Consider the following 24,881-nt stretch of genomic DNA (forward strand, 5'->3'; position numbering starts at 1 on the left):
GCCCCCTGCCCCCCTGCCCACTATCTCCCTACCTGTTGTCCCACTGCCCCCTGCCCACTACCCCCTACCCCCCACCTGCTGTCCCACTGCCCCCACTGCCCCCTGCCCCCTACCCCCCTACTCGCTGTCCCACTGCCCCCACTGCCCACTACCCCTACTGCCCCCTGCCCCCCTGCTCCCCTGCCCACTACACCCCTACCTGCTGTCCCACTGCCCCCACTGCCCCCTGCCCCCCTGCCCACTACCCCCCTACCTGCTGTCCCATTGCCCCCACTGCCCCCTGCCCCCCTGCCCACTATCCCCCTACCCGCTGTCCCCCTGCCCCCCTGCCCACTGTCCCCCTACCGCTGTCCCACTGCCCCCTGCCCCCCTGCCCTCTATCCCCCTACCTGCTGTCCCCCTGCCCCCCTGCCCACTACCCCCCTACCTGCTGTCCCACTGCCCCCCCCCCCGCCCACTACCCCCACTGCCCACTACCCTCCCCCACCCACTGCCCCCCTGCCCCGGCCACCTTTGGGGTTCATTATGCCTTTTTGCAAACTTCAGGTTGTATTGAGTTGGGTTTTTTTCTCTCCTTAGACACGAGCTTGGGATACTTATCCTTACTGGATGCTGACTATGACAGAAGCCCTCGGAACAAGTATTTCGCCAAGGCCGTCAACTACACTGTGCGTTTCCAGTGGCTCCAATGCATCTTCTGGGAAATGAGGGAATGGAGGTCTGCAAACTCCTCTCCGCAGCCAGGAGCTTCTCCAGGGAAAGTGAGCTGCAGGTAGGGACGTACTGGTGAGGACAAACCCGACTTTTACACCACGGCTGCATTTTCCTCTGCGTGGGGCCCAGCGTGGGGCCTCCCTGTCCGTGGCCCTGGGAAAACTGTGTGTCCCTCCCGTTGGCAGGTCTGGTCCCCTCCATGCTGCAGGATCTGGCTCTTGGGTTCTCTGTACCCTCCCCTCCCCAGGGTGATGGCACATGGTAGCTATTCCCCCACATCCTCTGAAGAAATGTGCTGGTGGGTGGGGGGTGGCGCCTGGTGTCGGCTGCCTCTGCGCATTCTTGGGGGCGCGTCTGCACTCGGGCCGTGGGGCGTCTGCTCTCGCCGCTCACCCCCACCCCCTGTGCCCTGGCGCCCCACCTGCAGGAAGCCCCCCACCGCGTGGTTGTGAAGGCAGATTTCCTGTGCAGGAAAGTCCCCACACAGACCACATCGGCCCTCTGGAAGATTTGGGTGTATCGGTCATGCTGCTCGATCAGAAATTCTTTATCATCTAGGCAGAACGGGCAGTCCTGTGAGAGGCTCTGCCGGGACCTTTCCACTAGAGGGGAGGGTACAGTGATCGGGCACGTTCAGAAGTAGAAATGGTCATTTCTTCTTAGAATCGAGTCTCGGGGCGCCCAGGTGGCGCAGTTAGTTGAGTGTCTGACTCTTGGTTTCAGCTCAGGTCATGATCTCACAGGTCGTGGGATCAAGCCCCATGTCCGGCTCTGTGCTGACAGTGTGGAGCCTGCTTGGGATTCTCTTTCTCCCTCTTCCCCTCCCCTGCCCATGTGTATGTTCTCTCTCTCTCTCTCTCAAAATAAGGAGGGAGGGAAGGAGGGAGTGAGGAAGAGAGAGAGTGGGAGGGAAGGGAGAATGGAGGGAGGAAGGGAGGGAGGAAGGAAGGGTGGAAGGAAGGAAGGGAAGGAAAGGAGGAAGGGAAAGAAAGGGAAGGGAAGGGGGGGAAGGGGAGGGAAGGGGAGAGAAAAATCAAGTCACGAGGAGCCGTGTTTTGTGGCGTCTGTTAGGAGACCGAGATGCCCAGCTCATGCCCATGTCTGCGTGTCTCCCTCCTCTTCTTCGGTTGTGCTGTTCAATTTATATGGTGCCCAGGCTAGTAAATCACCGGCCCTACTGTAATGGATCAGTATTTACCTCTGATGTCAAACTGACCACAAACACATTAACACAGCCGTTCATTCTCCATCACATCCCGCCGTCCGCGGGCACTTTTCCACGAGCCAGGGGCACGAGAATGAACGCCACACGGGGTCTGCTCACGAGACAACGAGGGAGAGGTGGGTTTTAGTCAAACAAAGTCAGTCTTTTGGTAGGAGTGACAGTGACAGGGTCCCTGTACCCCGAGTCTGCTTAGTGGCCACTCATCTGCCCACAGCAGGGCTGGGACTTGAACTTGCTGTGTCCGGGCCTGAGCTGGACTGTGCACGGTGTGGACACTGAGGTGTCTGCATAACAGGTGTCTGTTGTAAGTGCTGTAACCCATCACCCTTCCCGGCCCTCCCTTAATCCGCGTACATGACACAGTCGACACAGCCCTCGACACACACGAGCCGTCCTAAGCCGTGTCTCCCTCCTAGCTACGATCGCCTCGCACCAGTCTCTGTCGCAAGAAGAAACCTGAGCGCCGGCTTTTCAGTGGAGGGCGTTTCCAAGCTGCAGAGGTGAGCTCCGTTTTGCAAATGAGAATAAAGTTTTGTTTGCCCCGCTGACCAAGCGGGACACCCGGGTATGCCCGAAACCCACGTCCCTTATGGTCAACTTGCCTTTTGGAATACCCGTGTTACCAGACAATCGTCCGGAACGTCACGTACATTTCTCTGTACTTACATCTCCTGACAAGAGATGTATAAACAGGAAAGTCAGCACGCTTCCCGTCAGACTGAGCCTTGGCTGGTCATTCTTGCCAGGGAGGATGCGGTGGTTTGCCCGTCCTGGTTTATGTGTGTTCATGGCTCCCTCTTTCTCTTCAAAAGTGTCCCATTTTGTTTTATCAATATTATTTTTGAAGTTAGTTTGGTTTTTTGTTTGAGTGATCTGTCCACCCAACATGGGGCTCGAACTCAACGACCCTAAGACCAAGAGTCGCATGTTCTAGTGACTGAGCCAGCCAGGTACCCTCCAAAAGTGTCCCATTTTAGAGAACAGATTTGGACTCAACCCTATTCTATAGCCATTTTTTGGTATAGAAACAGTGTATTTGGGGGCGCCTGGGTGGATCAGTCAGTTAAGCATCTGACTCTGGATTTTGGCTCAGGTCATGATCTCACAGTTCATGGGTTCAAGCCCTGCATAGGGCTCTGTGCTGACAGTGCAGAGCCTGCTTGGGACTCTCTCTTTCTCACTCTCTCTCTGTCCCTCCCCCACTTGCTTTCTCTCTCTCTCTCTCTCTCTCTCTCTCTCAAAATAAATAAATAAATAAACATAAAAGAAAGAATACGTGTGTTGGATTCTGAACTACGGGTAAGGAGAGTGTGAGCCATGGAGCGGGCGCCCTCTTTTGACTCTTCAGTGTCACGCACACAGAGGAGGACCGGGCTTGGCACACAGCAGGTGCTGAGTGGGTGTTTGCTGAATGAGTATCTGAATTTTCTGGTGAGCGTTGGGTGTTGGGTTTCTGTGCCAAATCTCATTGTGATGGGGAATCTGGCTGTACTTTATTAATCCTGGGGACACTGGGGTCACCAGGAGCCCAGTAACTGAGACTCAGGACATCTGTCCAACTGTGGTTTCAGACAGAACTTCAGGGGGCTGAGCTGTCAGGGGAGGGGCAGCCCCTGGAGTCCTGCAGGATCAGGAATGTTCTGGGAGGACAGCAACCCCACGAAGCCAGGCCCCACGCCCACCCTTCGAAACCCCGTCAGAGGCCTGTAAGACTCCATTCCAGGTTAGGGTGCTGGCACAAGTGACTCGAAGGGGACCCCGCTCTGTGGGTCTGGAGCGTTCGGTGCCCCCTGCCCCCGGCCAGCGCTGGTGCCTGGAGCAGGTGGCGAGTGACAGGTGTAGGGGCGCAGGCAGCCGGAGCACGCGGGACAGGGTCTGCCGGGAGGGAGGGAGGGAACACCCACTGCATGCATGTGTGCAAGCCCACTACGGATGTCGCACGTACTGCTCAGCGAGACGGCTGTTCTCATCACATTCCTTTTTCTCTCTTTTTTTTAATTTTTAAAGTTTTATTTATTTTGAGAGAGACAGAGACAACGTGAGTGGGGAGGGGCAGACAAAGGGAGAGAGAGAATCCCAAGCAGGCTCCACACTGTCAGCGCAGAGCCTGATGTGGGGCTCGAACCCACGCACCCAGGAGATCACGACCTGAGCCAAAATCAAGAGTCAGACCCTTAACAGACTGAGCCACCCAGGTGCCCTGTTCTCATCCCATTTCATAAAGAAAGCTTCTCAGAGATGGGACATGAGCGACTGCCCCGCACGGCAGCACCCTTCCGACCCCGAAGCTGGCCGGTCCCCGGGATGCTTTGTCTGAGTCCCGGCTCCTGATCCAGCCGCCAGCGGCTTCCCCCAGAGGGGCTCTGACCCGTCCCAACACCGGACGGCAGAGGTCGCTCCCTCTGCCTTTCCCTGTTGACCGCGTCCCAGCAAGAGTCTGCCTGCTTCTCCCAGTTATGGGGCCGACAGACGTCTACACACATCAGTGAAGACCAGCAGGGGCCCCGTGTGTGAATGTGAGTGTGAATGAGTGTGAGTGAGTGTGAGCCAGCCTGGGGAGCTTTATCTTCATAATTTACTGTTCATTCCTCTCCTTCTGTTTACAGACACCCGGAAAACCTGCTTCCCAGTATTTTGATTGCGGTTTCTATGGTTCTCTATGCACTTTTGGTTACCAAAACCAGGCATGTGGATCGTCACGAGAGAGAGAAGGTGGGGTACATTTTCCTGCAAGAAGACACTCCAGCCGACCACCAGCTATACGCGGTTGTCGTAGACACAGGCTTCCGGGCTCCAGCCCACTGTAGCGCCAAGGTAAGGGCTCATCGCGGGGCTTGCGCTCTCGTGTGCAAGGCTGTGGATGGCGCGAGCGACGGCGTGGACACTGGCCATCCCAGCTGCCCCTTCGACTCCATCCGACAGTGGGGGGTGGGGGGGAGGCTCCTCTCCTGCCGTCCTGCTCTCCCTCACCTGCCTGTCTGTGCGAGCCCCCCTCCCCTGCCCTCAGGGCCGCCCCGTCGACCCCCCCCCACTTCGTCTGTGGGGAGCACTGCAGGCATCCAGCCCCATGTGAGGCTAAGGACGGAATGGGTGTGATGGGGGAGGCCCCGTGGGAGGAGCGGGGACAGTTCAGCAAGACGTTTGGGGACAGTGGCTTTTCTTGTGGAAAAAAGCAATATGAAATGCCCACTTCATGTTATACCCGAAAGCACTTCCACAAAATTTAAAGATTAAAACAAAATACGGGGGCACCTGGGTGGTTCAGTCGGTTAAGTGTCTGACTCTTGTTCCCAGCTCAGGTCTTGATCTCAGAGTTGTGAGTTCAAGCCCCACGTTGGGCTCCACGCAGGGAGCGTACTTAAAACAACAACAAAACAATATTTAGAAACTTCTCGAAGGAAATATGTACTTTGCAAAGGGGAAGGATTTTAAAAACTGGAAATACATAAGGAATTTCTTAAATGGAAGAGTGACAGGTTGCACGGCCCGAGAATCAGGCGCTTATGTAGGACAGAAGCCACCCCAGTGAGGGGCAGCAAGCCCTCCTGGCCGGAGTGTGCACCTGCGGGGCTCCTGGTCCATCTCAGTCACTGTCACTGCCATCTGGCCTCCCCTGGTCCACCTCGGTCACCGTCACTGCCCCCCAGCCTCCCCCAGTCTCCCCTCTGAGCTGAGGGAAGACAACATGCCCACTGTCCTGTCCCCTCCCTCCTGAGACAGACATGTGCCCTAGTGAACCCAAGTTGCCATCTGGTTTTCTAGATCAAACATGTAGAAATCCAGCCACCGTGGCAGGTGCTCCTTCGCCGTCTCTCCCAGGGAAGTTGGGGAGGCACCATCCAGGGACGGGGCGGGGCATCTTCTTGGCCCCTCAGGACCGCGTTGTTGTCTTTGGCCTTCTGGAAGGTTCTGGGAAGGTTGGGGGCTGGGAGAAGGTGCACACACAGGGTAGTATCCTGTGTTCATGATCTCAGACTCTCACTCTCTTGTCTTTGGAGGTTTACATTGTTTTATGTGGAGAAAATGGAGTTTCAGAACCCAGAGAACTCTACTGTCCAGAGAAGCCCCTGTTTGAAAGGAACTCCAGACACACCTTTGTCCTGAGGTGAGCGCAGCCCATCAGACCCCGTGTGGCCTTAGCACGCGTCCGCGGAAGTAGAAATACCGAGCATCACTTCCCAATAAGGAGCACATGCACACAGACGGATTTGTAACACTGCTCCCAGGGCTGTGTGAAGTAGACTAGAGTCCGGTTAAGCATAGGAGGGAGGGAGGAGGGGTATTGGGTTTATCCGCTGGTGAAGGTCAGACGCCCAGCCCTTCCTATGGTACTGACAGCACTCAGTGAATTCGGTTCACCCTGCTTGGGAGAGCAACGCTATGTAAGACCCTGTGGTTGGACAGAGAGGGGTAATTTATCAGGAGTACAGGCTCCTGATGTTTCCGGAAAGCGTGGGAGAACTGCGAGGTTCGTTCTCCTGGAGAATTTCATGTACGATCCGTATGGGCTCTGAGTGTCCTGTGTTCATCAAGAAGAGGTTAACTCCAGACTAGTCCACGCCAGACATGCATGCATTAAGGAGTTTGAGTGGATTGGGTTCAGGGGCCCGCGTGGACAAGCTGTGTGTGTGCTCAGCGCCCAGCATGGCCAGGGGCGTCGCTCTTAGTGGCTGTGGGGGCCTGAGGGCCCTGTCCACCCCCTACATCCCAGAGGGGCTTCGTAGGTCAGTCTGTGTAACCTGTGTTTGTTGACATGTCCGATGTGCCCCCAAAGTGAGAATGGGGGCCGGTGCCGCCCTCCGGGGCCCCCGCCACCCAGGCCTGACCAGGCGCTGCCGTGTGTGTGTCCCCAGCGCCCCGGCTCTGCTGGGCCCGCTCTGCAGGATCCACCTCTGGCATGACAACCGCGGGCCCTGTCCTGCCTGGTACGTGAGCCACCTCATGGTACAGGAGCTGCGCTCCGGGCCCGCGCGGCGCTGGTTCTTCCCCGCTGAGTGCTGGCTGGCGGCGGGCCGGGGGGACGGTTGCGTGCAGCGGGAACTGGGCTGCCTTCGCCGGGGACCCGGCTTCTGGAAGGTAGGTGCCAACTGACCCGCCGGCAAGACGCGGCGAGGGCCCTGCTTCTCCGAACAGCACTAAGTTAGAGTCAAGGTGGCCGCATCGTAAATGACGCGGCCACTGAGCGAGCCTGCAGGCCTGAAGGAATTGCCCTTGGGTTGTTGGTTTTCTTCCACAATAACGTTTACAGAATTACGGTGGTCTGTGGTCTGTGGTGACCAACGGGCTGCTAATTAGAGATGTGAGTGCCCTGGATTCCTGGTCACCAAAATGACCAGGAAACGGTCCAGGCATGGTCAGGGGGTCATGACAAAAGACAGAATCCCCTAAAACCTCACAAACCAGCTATGAAACTCGCTCTGCATCTGTCCTGATCTTTCCCCATTTGTGAGTGTGTTTTATGCAGTTGTAATAACACTTATGCATTTCGCACTTTCTAGTTATCTTCAGGATTTTTGTTTTAGAGAGAGAGAGAATGAGCAGGGACGGGCAGAGGGAGGGAGAGAGAGAGAATCCCAAGCAGGCTGTGTGCTATCAGCTCAGAGCCCAGCGTGGGGCTCAATCCCAGGAACCCTGAAATCATGACCTGAGCCAAAACCAAGAGTCAGGCACTCAACCGACTGAACCACCCAGGCACACCCCCTTCAGTGATGATTTTAAAGCAAATTCGTGAATTTTTCTGGAATAGCATTGAGCACCAAGCATTCCTTGAGTTGAACTGAACCTTGTGAACCCAGTGCAAATCTATACATGGCATTCTGCCCACTATGTAGCAGACGCTGCCGGGCTACTGCGGACACCCAGGGGGATGCTCGTTCCTGGTCCTCGGTGTGCTCAAAGCCCAGAAAAAATTAACTGTGCTGTGGGGAGCATGCTGGGAAAGTTGATTAGGATCACCAGGGGAGGGGTGACACTTCCACTGAGCAGGAGGGGGGAGGGTTCCACTGGGGGAGGGGTTTGTGAACAGAGGCTCTGGAGAGGAGGGTGTGAAGACACTTGAGGGCGACAAAGGAGAGGCAGAGGGACAGCCTGTCCCAAAGCCCCCGAGTCCCAGCGCAGGTGGGGTTGCAAACGTCCAGGGCGCCGAGTGGACGAGGGTCGGCGGGGGCCTGCAGCGCCCACACAGCTCGGCATCCGGCTGGTGAGCCAGGGGCATCCCCGCTCAGGAGGTTACTGCTCGCCAAGCGGGAGCTCCCGCGGTTGGTGCAGATGCCCCAGGTCCGCCGCTGTCTCCGCGCTGGTCTGTTCCAGCTCTTGTATTCGAAGTTCACGGAGTATCTGGAAGACTTCCACGTCTGGACCTCCGTGTACAGCCGGCCCTCGCCCAGCGGCTTCCTGCGCACCCCGCGCCTCACCGTCGCCTTCACCTTGCTGTGCGCATACGCGTGTCTCGCTGCCCTGGTCACCGCCTCGAGGCAAGAGCGGGTGAGAGCGCCGGCTTTTCTGTAAAGTGGCTTCCGATTCCCAGACCCACAGTGTGACACCTTCCGGACTTAGGGATTAGCAAAACTCAGAGTCCTAGGAGAGGTTTCAAGCAGGGGAGGGAGGCCATGTGCCTCGAGTGCCCCCGAGGTGACACCGGGAGCTGGGGGGGCCTGCGGGGCCGTGGCCTGCTGCATTACCTCTGCCACATGGATCTTGTGGCCTCCTGCTGCCACAGAGCAGGACTTTCCCAGCGGGGTCAGCAGCTCGGACCGTCCTAGAAAATGCTCCTGGATTCTTTTAAGGTTGGCAGTTAATTCAAATTTTAAAAATCCTCTGACCACAAACAACAGAACAGTTCTGACAGCCACGTTTGCCCTTGGAATGCTAGCGTGCCCTTAGCAGCGCTGGCCTGGCCGTCCCTCATGTGATGGAGAGGTTACTTGTACCTGAGCGCGGGCAGTTAGATCAGAGACTCTGCTCTCCTGTGGGGAGCTCACAGGGTGACTTCGGGGTACGGGAAGAGAGTCAGCTTTGCTGCTTCTGACAACCTGAGGCTGTCCGTGGTCCCTGCAGTGGCTGGGAACGTGCCGAGGGGTCCTGTCCGGCGAAGTATCCACCTGGGAGCACGGTGTTCCCAGTACATGTGATAGCAATAATGGATCGGCAGAGCTTTTTAAAAAAAGAGTAAGAGGTGTGTGGAGTTGGTAGGACGGCGGTACGTATTATCAGCGCAAAGGGAAGAGCCCTGTCCCCCTGGGACGGGAATGGGCCCAAGGTCAGCACACCTGAACTTGCCCTCCCCTCTGGGGTCACCCGGTGTGTGATCTTAGCTCATCAACGCACTGGGGACACGGGTGCCTTCCGGTCAGGTGCGGCGAGGTGCCCGGCACTTCCAGTCAGGTGCAGCGAGAGGTGCCTCGCAAGAAGGGACACCGGCAAACATCTGTTCAGTCTGCAGAGATGCGTATGGCGGAAAAGCAAGAAGATTCCTTATGCTTTTTCTGTTTTTTTATTAAAGGTCCAGGATTCAGGGAGAGGGGCTTTGGTTAAACATGGGGTACACATGCATCAAACACCTTTGTAGCTAAACCCAGAATGGGTCTGGGGGACATGCGTCCTGCTGTCTTCCCGCAGCTCCCGTGGGCTCTGGGCTCCCCCGACGCGGCCTATGGGTCCTTCCAGATGGGTCTCCTGTGCACCCTGCTGGTGTCTCCCGCGGCTCAGCTCTTGTCGCTGCTCTTGAGGCTCGGCCAGGTACCTGCAGCCCGTCCGCCTGGTCCTGCTGTCCCGGGTCCTCCCTCGCCGCAGGACCCCTGCCTGAACAGCCACCTTCTCCCGCAGGAGCCCAGCGGGCCTCGCCGAGTGAAGCCCTGCCTGCCCCCGAGGAGGGCGCCCATGGGGGCAGCACAGGGTAGGTGTGCATTTAAAAAAGCCTGAAAGGTGAAGTCACGGCAGCGGCCAAGGATGAGGTCTGAACGGGGAGGTGCCGGGAAGGCCCCCTCCGTCCTGGCTGAGCCTCTTCAAGAGGCCAGTGCGCTGCACAGACCTTGTGTCTCCTGCGTCCTTTGCACTGTGTTTGTTGTGGGGACAGCAAGCATCATCTCGTGCGCTAAGAGCCCTCACAAGGGGTTGTGCAGCCCCCGCCAAGGTGCCACGTGCAAGGGCCTCTCTGGCAGTTGGGTCCTGGGTCTCAGGGACCCATCTTGCTGGGGTCACAGGAAGGGGCATGTCCTGAAGGAGGCTCTCTCCCTGAGAATCCTGAATCCCTGGTTTAATGTCCTAAATGTGACTCTTTTTAAATCAGGCCCTAACTTCCATGGCAGGACACCAGAGGCTCGGAAGATACACAAGGTAAACGGAACAGCCAACAGGGCTGGCTCTCTGCTGTCTCCCTCTGCCGTGGCCCGGACACGGCTGGTCAGGCCCAGGGAGGGATGGGGACAGCTGGGGCCAGTGTGCAGGGCAGGTCCTGCGGGGAGAGAGGCCAGCTGTTAGGAGTCCCCGTGGAGGCCACTCGAGAAGGGCTGTGGCTGTCAGAGTTGGGAAAGCCACGTGTGTACAAGCAGTGACGTTTGGAAGCTGGGCCTGGGGTGTGTCCAGGGGACAAGTCGCTTGAAGCAGAGGCCCTTGTTGGCTCCTGGGCCCTGAGAGGGGACACGGGACAAGTCCAGACAAGCAGACACGGCCTGTGACCCAGGGCAAGCTAAAAGGCAGCTTCGAAGTAGCTCAGCCACATCATGGCTCTTCTTTGGGGACCAGTGTGACTGTGCTACAGGCATGTGACTCTTGTCTGGGCCAGTGTTTGGGGCACAGGAGGCTCCTTACGCTTTTGAATCTCCGCCTCCTTGCTGAGACTCTGTCCCCAGGCCTGAGTCCAGGACGCTCTCCCCTCTGCTCCCCTGCTTGGAGATGCCCGATCCCCACCCCCATGCAGCCTCTCTGCCCTCCCGCTGTGAGCCTCAAAGCCCCACTGCTCTGGCAGGTCCAGGTCAGCCCCCTGGAGGGCAGGTGACACCCCACAGCTCTCTGTAGAGGCAGAAGATCTGGTCCCGGGGCCACATGCCTCCTCCCCAGACCCCTGCCCAGCCTGAGGCTTGAGGAGGTCCGGGCCCACCCCCTGAGAGCACTCACAAGCCGTGGCTCAGAGGACACAGTATGGCCCCAGAGGACGGAATGCACGGAGATGTTAACCTCGTCCTGACTTTGTATTTTGCAGCATAACGCTCTCCCTGGGCACGCCGGGGCCCGCAGAAGGGCAGCAGGCGGTGACGATGCAGGCGGTCCGACCCCGGAGCTGGAGGCCTGCGGAGCTGACCCCCGCCAGCGGGCCGAGGGGGAGGAGGGGGCACAAGGTGATGTCGGGGCTGGGTGTGCAATGCCAGGCCCCCTCCTGTCCTGGGCCCCTGGGGAGTCGGGCCCGATGACCCTGGACGCTCTGGTCACACATGAACCAGGCCCATCGAAACAGCCATCAGTTTTGTTCCAAAGTCCTGGCCGTTTCCAGTGTTTACTTACATGGGTCTGGTCACGACTTTTAAAAAGTCAGGAGTAGACCTAACTTTTTTTTTTGAGTGTTCTGAGATTTGATGCTTTCAACTATTTCTGCTGCACAGCAGTGGGTAGCTGCAGCTCCAGACCAAGCAGGAGCTGAGCACTGAGCCAGCAGGGACGGGGTCCCGGTGGGGCAGCCGGGCAGCCAAGCAGCCAGTCAGGGCCACCCAAGGGGCCGCCGGGGACCTGGGCCGGCAGGTGCACGTGGCTGCAGGGGTCGGGGTGGTAGGCCGTGTGAGTGGTGTTTCCTGGCTCCAGGCCACCCAAGGCCTCAAGTCCCAGCTGCAGGTGCCGGCTGCGGACGCTGCCGAGTGGACGGTGTCGGCAGGGCTGGCGCTGGTGGTGGGCACAGCACCCCGCACGTGGGGGATGGGTGTCGAGCACCTGGGTTCTGTGACGGTTGAGGTCCTGGGCCAGCGGCGTGCAGTGCAGGCGCCCACCCCGCAGGAATTGGAGGTCACATTCACCCCAGGACGGCCACCTGCGGCCGACAACTGGTCACGCACACGGGGCCGGGAGCCTGGGGGTTCAGCCCGGCAGACCAGACTCGAGGAGGTCATCAAGGAAGGACAGCCCGTTGTACGTGCACCAAGGGTCCCCCCCTTGCCTAGCACCTCCTCCCCAGCAGGTGCTTCTCGGTTTCTGCTGCTGGCGGCGGCCCTAGAGCCGCACCACCTTCCGCCTCTGAACAGGTTGGGATCCTCCTATCGAGCAATCACCCGAGAAAGCGGGGCTCCAGCGGCCTCCTCTTGGAGACATGAGATGGGGGTGGGGACCCTTTGATGAAGTGCTCGGCTCCAGAGAGATTACACAACGGAGCCGCGAGAGGCGCTGCTCCCAGGTGGCCCCCCCCCCTCCTCCTCCTCCTCTGCCTGGCCCTGCTCTCCTCCCTCCTCCCCGCTCCTGCCCCTGCTCCTCCCTCCCCCTCCTTTCTGCTCTTCTCTTGGTCCTCCTCCTCCCCCTCCTCCCTCCTGCTCCTCCCACTCTTTCCCCATCCCTCCCCCCTGCTCCTCCCTCCTCCTCCCTCTCCCTCCTGCTCCTCCCACTCTTTCCCCCTATCCATCCCCCCGCTCCTCCCCCTTCTCCCTCTTCTTCTCCCTCCTCATCTCCGGTAGTCCTCCCCCTGCTCCTCCCTCCTCCTCCCTCCCCCACCCCGCCTTCCCACCTCCTCTCTCCTCTTCTCATAGTCCTCCCCCCTCCTCCTCCGCCTATTCCCCCTGCTCCTGCATCCTCCTCCTCCTCCTCCTCTGGCCCTGATCTCCTCCTCCTCCTCCCTGCTCCTTCCACCCCCTCCTCTCTGTTCTTGTTCTGATTCTCCCCTCCTTCCCCTCCTCTTCCTCAATACACATAGTGAAAACTATAAATTGTGAGGCAGATACAGCAGCAGACTGTAGCCCAGACTGTGGCATAATTCTGGTAGAAAATCCTGAGTATAAAGAGCACTCTGTCCTGAGAATGACCATATGAGAAATGCATCCCCATTTCACCCAGACTGAAACGGTGGTTACTGCATGCAGCCGGCCACTCTGTAGACCTCATTTCTCTACACGGAAATGCAAATCCTATAACACGGTGCATATGTGCAGAGGTGTGTGTATATATAAAAGGATTTACTGTCAGGAATTAGTTCATGTGCTCATGGAAGCTGGCAGTTCTCATGGACCCACAGTCCACAAGCTGGAGACCCAGGAGCACCAATGTTTCAGCTCAGATCCGAAGGCAGGAAAAAGCAGATGTTCTGCTCAGAGGCCGTCAGGCAGAAGGAACTCTCTCTTACCCTGGAAGGTGGGCCTCTTGTTGTATTCAGGCCTTCACCTGATTGGATGAGGTCCACCCACACTGGGTGGGCACCTGGCTTTACTCAGTGGAGCCATTTATTTTATTTATTATTGTTTTTAATTTTTTAATGTTTATTTAGTTTTGAGAGAGAGAGAGAGAGAAATAGCTCACGAGTGGGGGAGCGGCAGAGAGGAGGGAGACACAGAATCCAATGGAGGCTCCAGGCTCTGAGCTGTCAGCACAGAGACTCGATGTGGGGCTCGAACCCATGAACCGCAAAATCATGACCTGAGCCAAAGTCGGACACTTAACTGACTGAGCCACCCAGGTGCTCCTCAGTGCAGCCATTTAAACGTTCATCTCTCTGGAAATTCCCTTGTGTACACACCAAGAATAATGTTCAACCAAATGTCTGCACACCCATGACCCAGGCCCACTGACATAGAATTAGCAGGCACACTCAGATGGCAGGGGTGAGGTCTGTTAACACGTGTGCCTCTTCCCTGCTCCCCCTTAGTCCCCACCAGTGGGTCTGGACGACTTGCTGTGCTCCAGTGGCCGAGGGCACCACCGCCTTGGTCGGGCTTCGCAGCGTGGGCCACTTGCTGGATGGTGTCTGTGGCCTGTGGCTTGGGGACGGCATTTCTGGGGTACAGGTGAGCAGTAGTGGTTTTCAAATATCCTCGGGCCTTTGGGAAAGTCTCTCATTGATAAAAAGATTCCTTGCATTTCTGGGAACGCAAAGTGTGAGCCCAGATGTGGCCGTTGCTAATTTCGTCCTCCGGTCTCCCTCCCACGGCCCTGCGGGCGAAGAATCTGGACACAAATCCCCAAGAGCCCCAGGGCCTGGCCAGCCAGCTCTGGGACAGCAGCCCGACCCAGATGGAGCCCCGGGTGTCACCCGAGGCCTCGAGACCCTCCTCGGGAAGGAGAGGTCCAGCGACCAAGCTCCCAAGAAGCTGGGCTCTGAGCCAGGCTACTGGCTCAGCGAGGAACCCTCGACCCCTGTCTGTTGAAGATGCACGTATCTCAGGGATTCTGATTCTGTCAGTACGGTGGCCTCTCCATCTGGGTCCCCTGCTCCTCAGCAGGCCATTCAGCATGGCTCCTGTGGGCCTAGGAGGAACAGCCATAAAACCAAGATACTTGCCCCTCTGCCCTTGACTCTTCCCTTTCTTCATGCATATATTGACTCACCTGGTGATGATGGACAAGTTACTTAAAAAAAAAAAAAACTCTCTGTGCCTCAGTTTGCTCCTCTGTGAAATGGGAACATTCACAGTACCTAGTTTGTAAGATTTTAGAAGGAGCAAATGAAGTCCTCCAGGCTCAGTGCTTTGCAGATGCAAAGTTTATTGTCATTATTATTACCCCTCCCCGCCCATGCTCTCTGTCCCTGTGCTGGGCTTTCCTTTCTCTGTTGCGGGGTTGACATCCCCTCCAGACAGATAGAACTCCCTTCTTTGGGCAGAACAACAGGGCGCCCACTGCCACTGCCCCTTCTCCGCCACAGGCCCACCGCTGCTGCCCTCAGTCGCACCATCACAAGGACGCAGACCCTCAGGCCTGGTGTCCTGTGCACAGATAGGCAGGTACTGACGGCTGCTCTCTCCCTGGGGACAGGTTTAACCCGACACAATGTGCACAGTGGCTGCACCTGCTGACCCTGTCCGTGCTGTGCTGTGTTTTTGTCACCCAGCCACTTCTGGTGAGTGGGGCCCTCCTGCTGGGGTCCCTTCCTGTCAGCAGGGGCCTGGACGTGGAGCCAGGGCTCCATTCAGGTGATACGTGATGACATCTCTCCAACCCCATTTTTCACTCGAGGACACGGAGCCTTGGGACACAGAGGCTCTGGACCCGCCTCTCCCGGAGAGTGGGTAGGCGAGGAATCCCAGACAGGTGACACTAGGGTGCGCCTGAGCCTGTGACTGAGACAGCTCCATGGGTCATAGGGATGGGGGACGAGGACAGTGCCTTGTCTAATTTCTCCTTCCAGGTTGGCCTCGTGGCCTTGGGCTTTGCCTGGAGAAAGAGAGACGACCCACATTTCTTCACCGAGTCTCTGCGTGAGGCCACCAAGGACCTGGGCTCTGAGCTGGAAGGACGTGTAAGGTCCCCCACGGCCCACCGTGCAAGCCAGATGGAGGAGGTGAGCCCGGCCTCCGCAGGCCGGTCTGAACTTCCTCTTTGGATTCAAATTCGACTGCGTTTTTGGAGACCCGTGGGTGTGATGTAGTTTCTCTGCTGCTTCACGTGCCCGTACGCAATGCGTGAGCACTCAAGACCTGTTTCCTTACCTCTGCCCCAATCCCGGAGAAATCAGAGCATCAAGAACAGTCGCCTATTGTATTTATTTCTTTTAGTTTTTACTTTATTATTTATTTTGAGAGACAGAGAGAGAGAGAATCCCAACCAGGCTGTGCTCTGTCAGCACAGAGCCCAGCATGAGGCTCAAATGCATGAACCTCAAGATCATGGCCTGAGCCTACTTTAAACTATTTTTTTAATGTTTATTAAAACATGTCGCTCTCAAAAGAGAGAGACAGAGCGTGAGCGGGGGAGGGACAGAGAGAGCCAGAGACACAGAATCAGAAGCAGGTTCCAGACTCTGAACTGTCAGCACAAAGCCCGACATGGGGCTCAAACCCACAAACCGTGAGATCGTGACCTGGGCGGAAGTCAGATGCTCAACCAGCTGAGCCACCCAGGCGCCCCATGAGCCTACTTTAAACTATTGAAGCAGATAAGAAGTAGAATTCTTGGCCATGATTTTGGAGAACTTCTAAGTCATGTGCGTTTCACAACAAATCTAATTCTTGCTGCTTCCTCCCCCTCCTCCCATCAGTACCCCCCTTGTGTGTGCAGCCTTCTCTCGGGTGGGGTGGACAACACGAAGGCAGAAGAAGGTCTCCCGTGCGGAAGGGTACGGGCTGGTCCCCGGCAGGTGTTGTGTCCTCCTGTGGAATGACCAGGGACACGCCCCAGCTCACTGATGGGCCTCACCCCTACCTTTCTCACCCAACTGCCGTCCTTCCGCAGGTGACCAGTGAGCCCTGAGGCTAACTGGCCTATGGCATGATTGCCTGAGTAACCCATCGCCCCCCTGGTGATGGAGAGCACGTGCTGTGCGTGTGCCCCACCCCAACCACTTGTTCATACTCAGCGTGTTTCTCCCACCACCTCGTGCAGCGGGAGCGTCACTGCACCTGCTGTAAGATCAGTCACAGTGAAGCTGGGAGCAATGATGTAATTAGACCGAGGCCACCTGGGTGGTGACGAGGCTCTGGGCCGCAAGGCTCGGCCACACGCCTGCTGCACTTGGTGGCCCTCAGCACACGGCTCTGGTTTCTTTCACCTTCCTGGTCTCTTTTCTTTCTCCTTCTGTCCCACGGGCAGTCGCCGCCCCTGTGTGGCAGGTCTGCTGGCCCTTCTGTGTCTTTGGCCTCCGGTTTGAGCCCGGTCACAGGTGCGGCCCTGATGCGGGGCTGGCGGCCAAGTGCCCCCGCCCAAGGTGTCCCTCGGTGCGTCCTGTCCTCCTTGGGACTGAGGACGGTGCGATGGCTGCAGGGGGTAGGAGTATCCCTGCCCCAGGGCCCCACCCATATGACCTCCCGGGACAGGGGTCTCTGACTTCTTAGGTGTCCTGAGCACCTAACCCATGCCTGTAATCAGTCGGTGCCAGACAGCTCCCCCTGCGCAGTGACATTGTCCCCAGAGCTGGCAGAGACCTGCCCCCCCACCGGCCCACTGCCCGCCCGCCTGCTGTATGTGACCCGCACAAAGTGGCTCTGCCCCCAGCCCCAGGCCGCATGAACAGTCCGGACTGCGGGACCTCCTGCCCTTATCCATGGCCCCCGGCTCACAGCGCTGTCGTCCCCACAGATGGTGGCTGCCCGACAGCGAGCACGCCGCCTGCGCTGGGCACGTCCACCGTCCACGGCCCAGCTCAGCGTCACCAGGGAGAGGATGATGAGAGAGACCCGGACGCGGGTGGCCCTGAGGTGGGTGGTGGCCCGACGGGGTGGCTCTGCTCCCACCCCCCTGCAGAGGAGGCGCTGGTAGCCTGGGAGCAGGGGTTGTGGCATGCGGGTGGGGACTCAGCCGCAGGGGAGGGGCACCAAGGGGATGGTGGGTCCAGAGAGAGCAGGTTTGCAGGAGGCTGAGTCTTTTCCGTTTGCATGTGCCATGACTAACAGTCTAGAAAATCCTACAAAAATGAACAAGAAAACAGGCAGAAGGGAATTGAGTCAGGTAACAGGCTATAAAACGAAAATGCAAAACGCAGGGCCCTTCACATATTTGAGAGGACTGTTTAGCGGGTCAGGGAAATAAAACACAAGAGACCCACACAGGCATCAGGTAGAGGAGAAGCGAGTGCAGCCGGAGTAACGTGAGGATGACTTAGAAACACATGCCCTCTTCTCTTCTCAACTGGGAAGACGACACCTGTCTTCTAGAGTGCCGTCTAACATTAGCTTACAACTGTAACGCGCTCTCAATCAACGGCCAGCAGACCTTTCTGGTTTTCTTTTCTTTCTCCTCCTCCTCCTTCATCACTCGTCCTGGCCCATGATCGAGTCACTCTGGAAGAAGGAACATGGAGAACCGGCCAGGAAAACCCCAGAAGGCAGAGCCAGCGCGTGGGGCTCACTCTGCTGGCCGTGACGGTAAGACCGCAGCCCCCGAAGAGCGTGGCTCTGGGCACACGAATAAGAGACGGCCCCACGGAATGGATGAGGAGGTCCGGAAATTGACCCAAATGCAAATGCCACCCGATGTGAGTGTGTGACAAAGGCACCATCTCAGATCTTCAGAAAAACGAGGGAGCTTTTAACCAGGAATAATTGAACGGTCATGAGAGAAGCGTAAAAACAAATAAATAACTGGATGCTTTTGTCATAAGACGTGCAAATTCCAAGCGGATGAAGATTTAAATGTGAAAACAGAACCATGCAAGTCCCAGAAGAAAGTGCGTGTCAATTTCTCTGTGACCTGTGGGTGAGGAAAATGTCCCTGTGACCTAAAGTCCAGAAACGGAAGAGGAAACAAATTTGGGGACGTCAGACTCAAAGAAGAGACACCTGGTGCGACATAAGATGTCATACGTAAAGTAAAAAGACAGTGACAAACTAAGAGGAGTATCTTAACATACAAAGAGGTTTAAATAAATGGAAAAAAGACCAACAACTCTTTAGAACAAAACTGGGCTCAGGAAGCCAACAGGTGAGGATAGCACTTGGGCTCATAAGCGAGTGAATTGCAGACTAAAAGTGCAGAAATCTGCAGTGGTTGGTGGGTGAGCTGACGGGGAAGAGATGCTGTCACATAGCGCCCGTGTGAGTGCGGAATGGAACCGCCCTCGTGGGGACCTGGGAAGCCCCACACCGTCACAGATGCATTTGCCTCGACCCAGCGGCCCCGCTCCAGGAAGCGCGTCAGCAAAACCTCGAGACGACCCAGGCACGAGACAGGCCGTGCGGGACCTTCTGCCGTAGAAAGAGCCTAAAAATAACCCTGCTGTCTTGCGGGAGGTCAGGGCACCTGGAGCACGAGGACTGTCCGCACAGACGGGGGACACCTCTCTGTTACAGGAGAGAAGCAGGTGGGAAAGAATGTACGTATGGGCTACCCGCCACTCGGCCAACTGCTAGGAATCGAGTTTCTGTGCATCTGCTTGTCCTCAGTAGAACGAGGGATTTCCTACCACTTTAGGAAATTGCTACTTAGGGGACAGAAAAGGAATAGGACTTTGAAAAATTTGCCTCAAGATGAAAACATTTGACCTTACAAGCCTGCTCCCTAACGACAGAGAAACTAGAGAGAAAGTCATCCAGCGGGTTCCACAAGGGTATTTGTCATTAGCGCAGCGTTCTTGTCTTCATTCTGAGCGCTGGTTCATGTGGGATGTGGCAAATGAGGGATTCTGTGACTTCCTAATTCTCAGTGTGGGAGAAAGGAGGTGCAGATTTGAGTCTGAAAAAGTTAAAACATTATAGTCCTGACTTTGAATTAAAAGTGACTGTAAATATGTTGGGGTGCCTGGGTGGCTCAGTGGGTTAAGCGTCTGACTTCATGATCTCGCTGTTCTTGGGTTCAAGCCCAGCATTGGGCTCTGTGCTGACAGCTCAGAGCCTGGAACCTGCTTTGGATTCTGTGTCTCCCTCTCTCTGCGCCTTCCCCACTCATGCTTGCTCTCTCTCTCTCTCTCTCTCTCTCTCTCTCAAAAATAAATAAACATTAAAAATGCTTTACAAAGGGGCGCCTGGGTGGCTTAGTTGACTGTCCGACTTCGCCCAGGTCATGATCTCTCGGTTTGTGAGTTCGAGCCCCACGTTGGGCTCTGTGCTAACAGCTCAGAGCCTGAAGCCTGCTTTGGATTCTGTGTGTGTGTCTCTCTCTCTGCCCCTTCCCTACTCAAGCCCTGTCTCTCTCTCTGTCTGTCTCTCAAGACTAAGTAAACATTGAGAAATTTTTCAAAGAAATGCTTTAAGAAAAAGTATAAGTATGAAATAATAGTTTTTTTTTTTTAATGAGGAAAAAATTTTTTTCTACATCTGTCTACCAAGAAAAGGCCTAGAAAAAACCCAGGGGCAATGAGCAACTGTAGCCTAGATCCTGGTGTACAAATACCGTTTTCCACCCAAAAGAAACAGGTATCGTTGGATTTCATGATTTCAAGTCTGTGATAGAAAACGTGTAAGATAAGCCTGGAACATTTGGTAAGCAAGGAAACAATAACTAGACTCGGAACCCAGTTTGAAGAGGCTTGAGTGGGTCAGAGATGGGTAATTAGACATGAAATCAGAGATCATGATAGAGATCTTGGTAACAATGAATTAAAGCTCATCAAATATCCATAGATTTGCCGTGACACCAGAAATGTAATTGATTGGCGCTGGCAGCTATGTGGGAACCAACTTTCAAAAAGCCAGTAACAAAGTATCGGTCCCGTCTTCCCAAACTGCCCCTGGGAAATCACATAACAGGGAAGGAATATTTCTCTTTACAGAGGTATTCCAGCTAACAGATAGATGAAAACAAAATGATAGGATTGGACCATTTTTCAGCCTTTAATGAATGAACGAGTCTAAGCATCAATCATCCACAAAGGCCACCATGAAGAAAATAAGAAAGAACCAGACATTATGTGTCTCCTGGTGGGAAACACATCACCCAGGAGGAAACCTGCCCCAAAGGGCCTGGTCCTAGTCTGGTCACGTTTTTGTGCTAACTTGCAGCTGACAAGAGAGCACGTGCTGGGGTCCCCGGGAAGCAGGACAGAGAGGGGAGCAGCGACAGCGCCAGTTCCCTCCACCCAAGTAGGGGTGCTGCCTGAGGGGGTAAGAGAGGCCGAAGCAGGAAACCGTGAATGGAATCCACTGTATCCACAGAGCAAGGAAGAAAAACTATCTGATCATCTCGATAGATGCAGAAGAAACCATTTGACCAGATTAGACATTCATTCATGGAGAAAAAACATCTGTGCAAACTAGGAATAGAAAAGAACTTCTGTAAAACAATAAAGGGGATCCATGAAAACCCTACGCCTAACCTCACACTTAGTGGTGAGACAGTGTGTGCTTTTATTTTTAAATTTGGTTTAATCTTTATTAATTTTTTTAAGTTTATTTTTATTTGAGAGAGAGATAGAGAGCAAGCAGGGGAGGGACAGAGAGAGAGGGAGACAGAATCCCAAGCAGGCTCCACGCTGTCAGCACAGAGCCTGACATGGGGCTCGAACTCACAAACTGCAAGACCATGACCTGAGCTGAGATCAAGAGTAGGACGCTTAACTGGCTGAGCCTCCCAGGTGCCCCAGGGCGTGCTTTTAGGAATCAGAAACAAGGCAAGGATGTCCCCTTGTCTCTCCCTGATTAAACCTCCTGTTATAAGGCCTAGCCCATGCCATAGGCAGGAAGAGGAAATACACAGTTTACCAGTTTGAAAAGAAGAAATAACACAGCCTCTTGCAAGAGGACGGGACTAGTCCGTACAGAAAACTCTCAAATATTCCGTGAAAAAGGCTCCTAGAACCCCTACGTGAATTGAGAAAAGCTGCGGGAGAAACGTCACCCTGCAGTCGGTTCTGTTCCCAACCACCAGCAGGGAACAGCTGGAATTTAAAGTGCACAAAGGAATAGCGTATACAGTAGTACAACAGAAGTGAAGCTCTTGGATACAGATCCAAGAACACGTTTAGAATTTGTATGCTGAAAACCACAGAACACTAATGAAAGACATCCAAGAAGATGTAAAGACACGGAGAGACCTGTCCGTTGGCTGGGATCCTTGTGTGAAGGTGTGAGTTCTTCCCAAGTGATCCATAGGAACTCAGTGTACTCCCAACCAGCGTCCCGCAAGCTTTTTCATAGATCTTGACACGCTGATTCTGAAACTTCAATAGAAAGCACAAGAATTAGGGTACCAGAACAATTCTGGAAAAGAACAGAAGGACTGAGGACTGACTCAGAGGCCAGAGGACTGACTTTAGGACTTACCGTAAAGCCTCGGCAACCAAGACACCATGGGATTGGTGATAGAACAGACCCAAAGATCAGGGACAGATGGACAGACCAACACAAATACACTCAGTTGATTTTTTGATGGGACACGAAGGCCCGTCTCATTGGAGAAAGGGTAGCCTTTTTAAAAATGGTACCAGTAGGGGTGCCTGGGTGGCGCAGTTGGTTGAGGGACCGACTTTGGCTCAGGTCATGATCTCAAGTTTGTGGGTTCGAGCCCCGCGTCGGGCTCTGTGCTGACAGCTCGGAGCCTGGAGCCTGGAGCCTGCTTCGGATTCTGGGTCTCCCTCTCTCTGCCCCTCCCTGCTCATGTTCTGTTTCTCTCTCTCAAAATAAAATGAACATTAAAAAAAAGTTTACTTATTTATTTTGAAACAGAGAGAGAGAGACAGGGAGAGAGAATCCCAAGCAGGCTCTGTGGTGACAGCTCGGGGCCTGGAGCTTGTTTCTGATTCTGTGTCTCCCTCTCTCTCTCTCTGCCCCTTCCCAGCTCACACACTGTCTCTCTCTGTCTCTCAACAATAAATAAATGTAAAACAATTTTTAAAAAATGGTACAAGGAGGGGTGCCTGGGTGGCTCCCAGTCAGTTAAGTGTCCGACTTTTGATCTCAGCTCACATCTTGATCCCAGAGTGGTGAGTTCAAGCTCCATGCTGGGTTCCATGCTGGGCATGAAGCCTACTTTAAAAAAAAAATGGTGCTAGGAAAATTGGATTTCAATGTGTGGGGAAAAAAAAAAAAAAAGAACCTCAGTACATACTTCAACTTCTACAAAAATTCACCCAGGGGTTTCAAAGGTCCATTCCATGAAAAATATTTTGCTGGGTCTGTGCACACAGGGTCTGTGTGGACGCCAATTTTAAACTGTGTTTCTTACAGAGACGTTTGCATGTACACCCTCATGCTGCTCCTGCATTGGTTTGTACTGTGTGGGAAAGTCTCCCAGGATGAATATTTCCTCAATCAAGCTATCCGGAATGAGTTTACAAGGTAGGATGTTTGCTCAGACTTCTCTGAACCCAGGGCCACCGCGTAAGGACTGGTTTGTCATGGACAGCATCACCGAAGGGGGGCGGTCCTGGAGCCTGGGGTTCCAGGGTGAGGGTTACTTTACTCTGTTACTTTTTTTTTTCAGTAGGAATTTTTTGTAATGTTTGTTTATTCTTGAGAGAGAGAGAGAGAGAGCGTGTGTGTGCATATGAGTGGGAGCAGGGCAGAGAGAGAGGGAGACACAGAATCTGAAGCAGGCTCCAGGCTCTGAGCTGTCAGCACAGAGCCTGACATGGGGCTTGAACTCACAAACCACAAGGTCATGACCTGAACTGAAGTCGGGCGCTCAACCCCCTGAGCCACCCAGCTGCCCCTACTCTGTTATTTTGAACAAAAGTCTGTCTGTCTGCTATTACAGGCCATCTGTCAGAGAAGAAAGGGATCCATCCTCTCCCTCGGGACACTTTCCTTTTACAAAATTGAGGTCCAGAGAGGGTGTTTCACCACTTATCCCACATGTGAAATCTGGAAAAAATTGTCAGATTGGCTCGGGCACTGCTGTCCCCACTGTTGACAGGAGGCCCCTTTTTGGCAGACTTTGGGCACATTTATAGCATCTCAGTTTCATTAATAGCGAAACGATATTTTGAGGTACCTTAAGGTCTGGCGCGAAGATGCTAAATCAGGTTATTGAGGTTGTTTTTGTGGTTTTTTTTGTTTTTTTGTTTTTTTTTTGTTTGTTTTTTTGCGGAGAACATCTGAGTTTTTCAGCCAAAGGCTGCTGTGATTCATAACCAATGGCTACAGTTTCAAGCAGTGGTAAGACCCTCAAGTTGTCTACCATTTCTCACATGCTCATTTGTTTCTTCCTGCTGTTAATAGTACATATTCATTGTAGGTAAACACAGAAGAATGGAAACATAGAAAGCAGAAAATGCTCAATAATAATAATAAAAAAAAAAACACTACCATCCAGAGGCAACCACGGACAGCATTTTGTTGTGCCATAATTTTCTCTATGTTTTGGTGGTTCCAAAATTGAGACATGAACTGTGTCAATGTGGACACTTAATGTGCCCGTTCCTCTTTTTTTTTTTTTTGAAAGTTGTTATTAAGTGACTTTATTTTCTCCTGCCAAAAAATATTCAGTCTGAGAGTTCTTTTCAAAGAAGTTTGGCTTTGATTTCTGAAGTGCATGACACAAACTCATATAGATTCTTTACTGTGGTCAAGGAGGCGGAAATAAAATACCGTGTTCCAAGATCTACTTTCTCTTTCTCTGGAGAATATTAAAAAATAAATTTTTAAATATTTATTTATTTTTGAGAGAGAAAGAGACAGAGCGTGAGTGGGTGAGGGGCAGAGAAAGGGAGACACAATCCAAAGTAGGCTCCAGGCTCTGAGATACTAGCACAGAGCCCGATGCAGGACTCAAACTCACGAACCATGAGATCATGACCTGAGCAAAGTCAGGCGCTTAACCGAGTGAGCCACCCAGGTGCCACTCTCTGGAGAATATTTTGAAACACATTCCTGGATTTTTTTTCTATGAATTTGTTGCCTTTGACTAATTCAACTTGATGGACTTTATTTTTGTTGATGTCAGGGGGACATATGTGGGTGGCTGGCAAATCCATTTAATTTACCTATTACTTAAGGACATATTTGCTTTGGTCTTCTATGAGAGAGGTGGTGATTGACACCCACCCAGATGATGGCTAGCAAATGCAGGTTTAGGGCCCACTAGTATTGGGAGCAGGACGTCCACATTCATGAGTCTGGACTCTGTACTGAACACAGGAACACAGCTGCTCACCAGAGAATGTTCTAGCAGTGCAACTGCCCCCCACCTTTGCAGCAACCGCAGTTAGTTCCATTAATGACCAACTTCTCAGCTTCCCGCCCACTTGCACACAGGCACATGTTGGGCCAGCAGGAGGCGCTGCGTGCAAAGCAAAGTGACCATTTGGGTGGTTCTCTCTGGAAAAGGAGATGAAAACCAGAGATATTTCTGGCTCGGATGGTTTATTTTTGATCTCCTATTTTGTAAGTCAGCATTACTTGACATACTTCTCATACGAGAAGTTCCTCTCGGTCCCCAAATCAGAAACATCACA

General features: G+C 54.3%; 1 protein-coding gene across 11 annotated transcripts in view; it reads left to right on the forward strand.

Annotated features, from left to right (window-relative positions):
- PKD1L1 (polycystin 1 like 1, transient receptor potential channel interacting) overlaps positions 1-24,881 on the forward strand; it is a 125,891-nt gene that overhangs the window by 77,319 nt on the left and 23,691 nt on the right. For 8 of the 11 annotated variants that reach the window (XM_058725593.1, XM_058725586.1, XM_058725588.1 and 5 more), the window contains 15 exons: positions 580-772; positions 2,356-2,439; positions 4,546-4,753; positions 5,938-6,044; positions 6,793-7,015; positions 8,249-8,422; positions 9,557-9,676; positions 9,764-9,833; positions 10,227-10,273; positions 11,139-11,274; positions 13,770-13,908; positions 14,876-14,960; positions 15,249-15,401; positions 17,135-17,253; positions 22,654-22,764. In XM_058725593.1, the coding sequence (XP_058581576.1) occupies positions 580-772; positions 2,356-2,439; positions 4,546-4,753; positions 5,938-6,044; positions 6,793-7,015; positions 8,249-8,422; positions 9,557-9,676; positions 9,764-9,833; positions 10,227-10,273; positions 11,139-11,274; positions 13,770-13,908; positions 14,876-14,960; positions 15,249-15,401; positions 17,135-17,253; positions 22,654-22,764 (1,969 nt within the window). The remainder of the gene's footprint in view (positions 1-579; positions 773-2,355; positions 2,440-4,545; positions 4,754-5,937; positions 6,045-6,792; positions 7,016-8,248; positions 8,423-9,556; positions 9,677-9,763; positions 9,834-10,226; positions 10,274-11,138; positions 11,275-13,769; positions 13,909-14,875; positions 14,961-15,248; positions 15,402-17,134; positions 17,254-22,653; positions 22,765-24,881) is intronic. The other 3 variants (XM_058725590.1, XM_058725589.1, XM_058725597.1) reach the window with 3 other exon arrangements.

Source organism: Neofelis nebulosa, chromosome 4 (assembly GCF_028018385.1).
Source record: "Neofelis nebulosa isolate mNeoNeb1 chromosome 4, mNeoNeb1.pri, whole genome shotgun sequence".
Taxonomy (NCBI): Eukaryota; Metazoa; Chordata; class Mammalia; order Carnivora; family Felidae; genus Neofelis; species Neofelis nebulosa.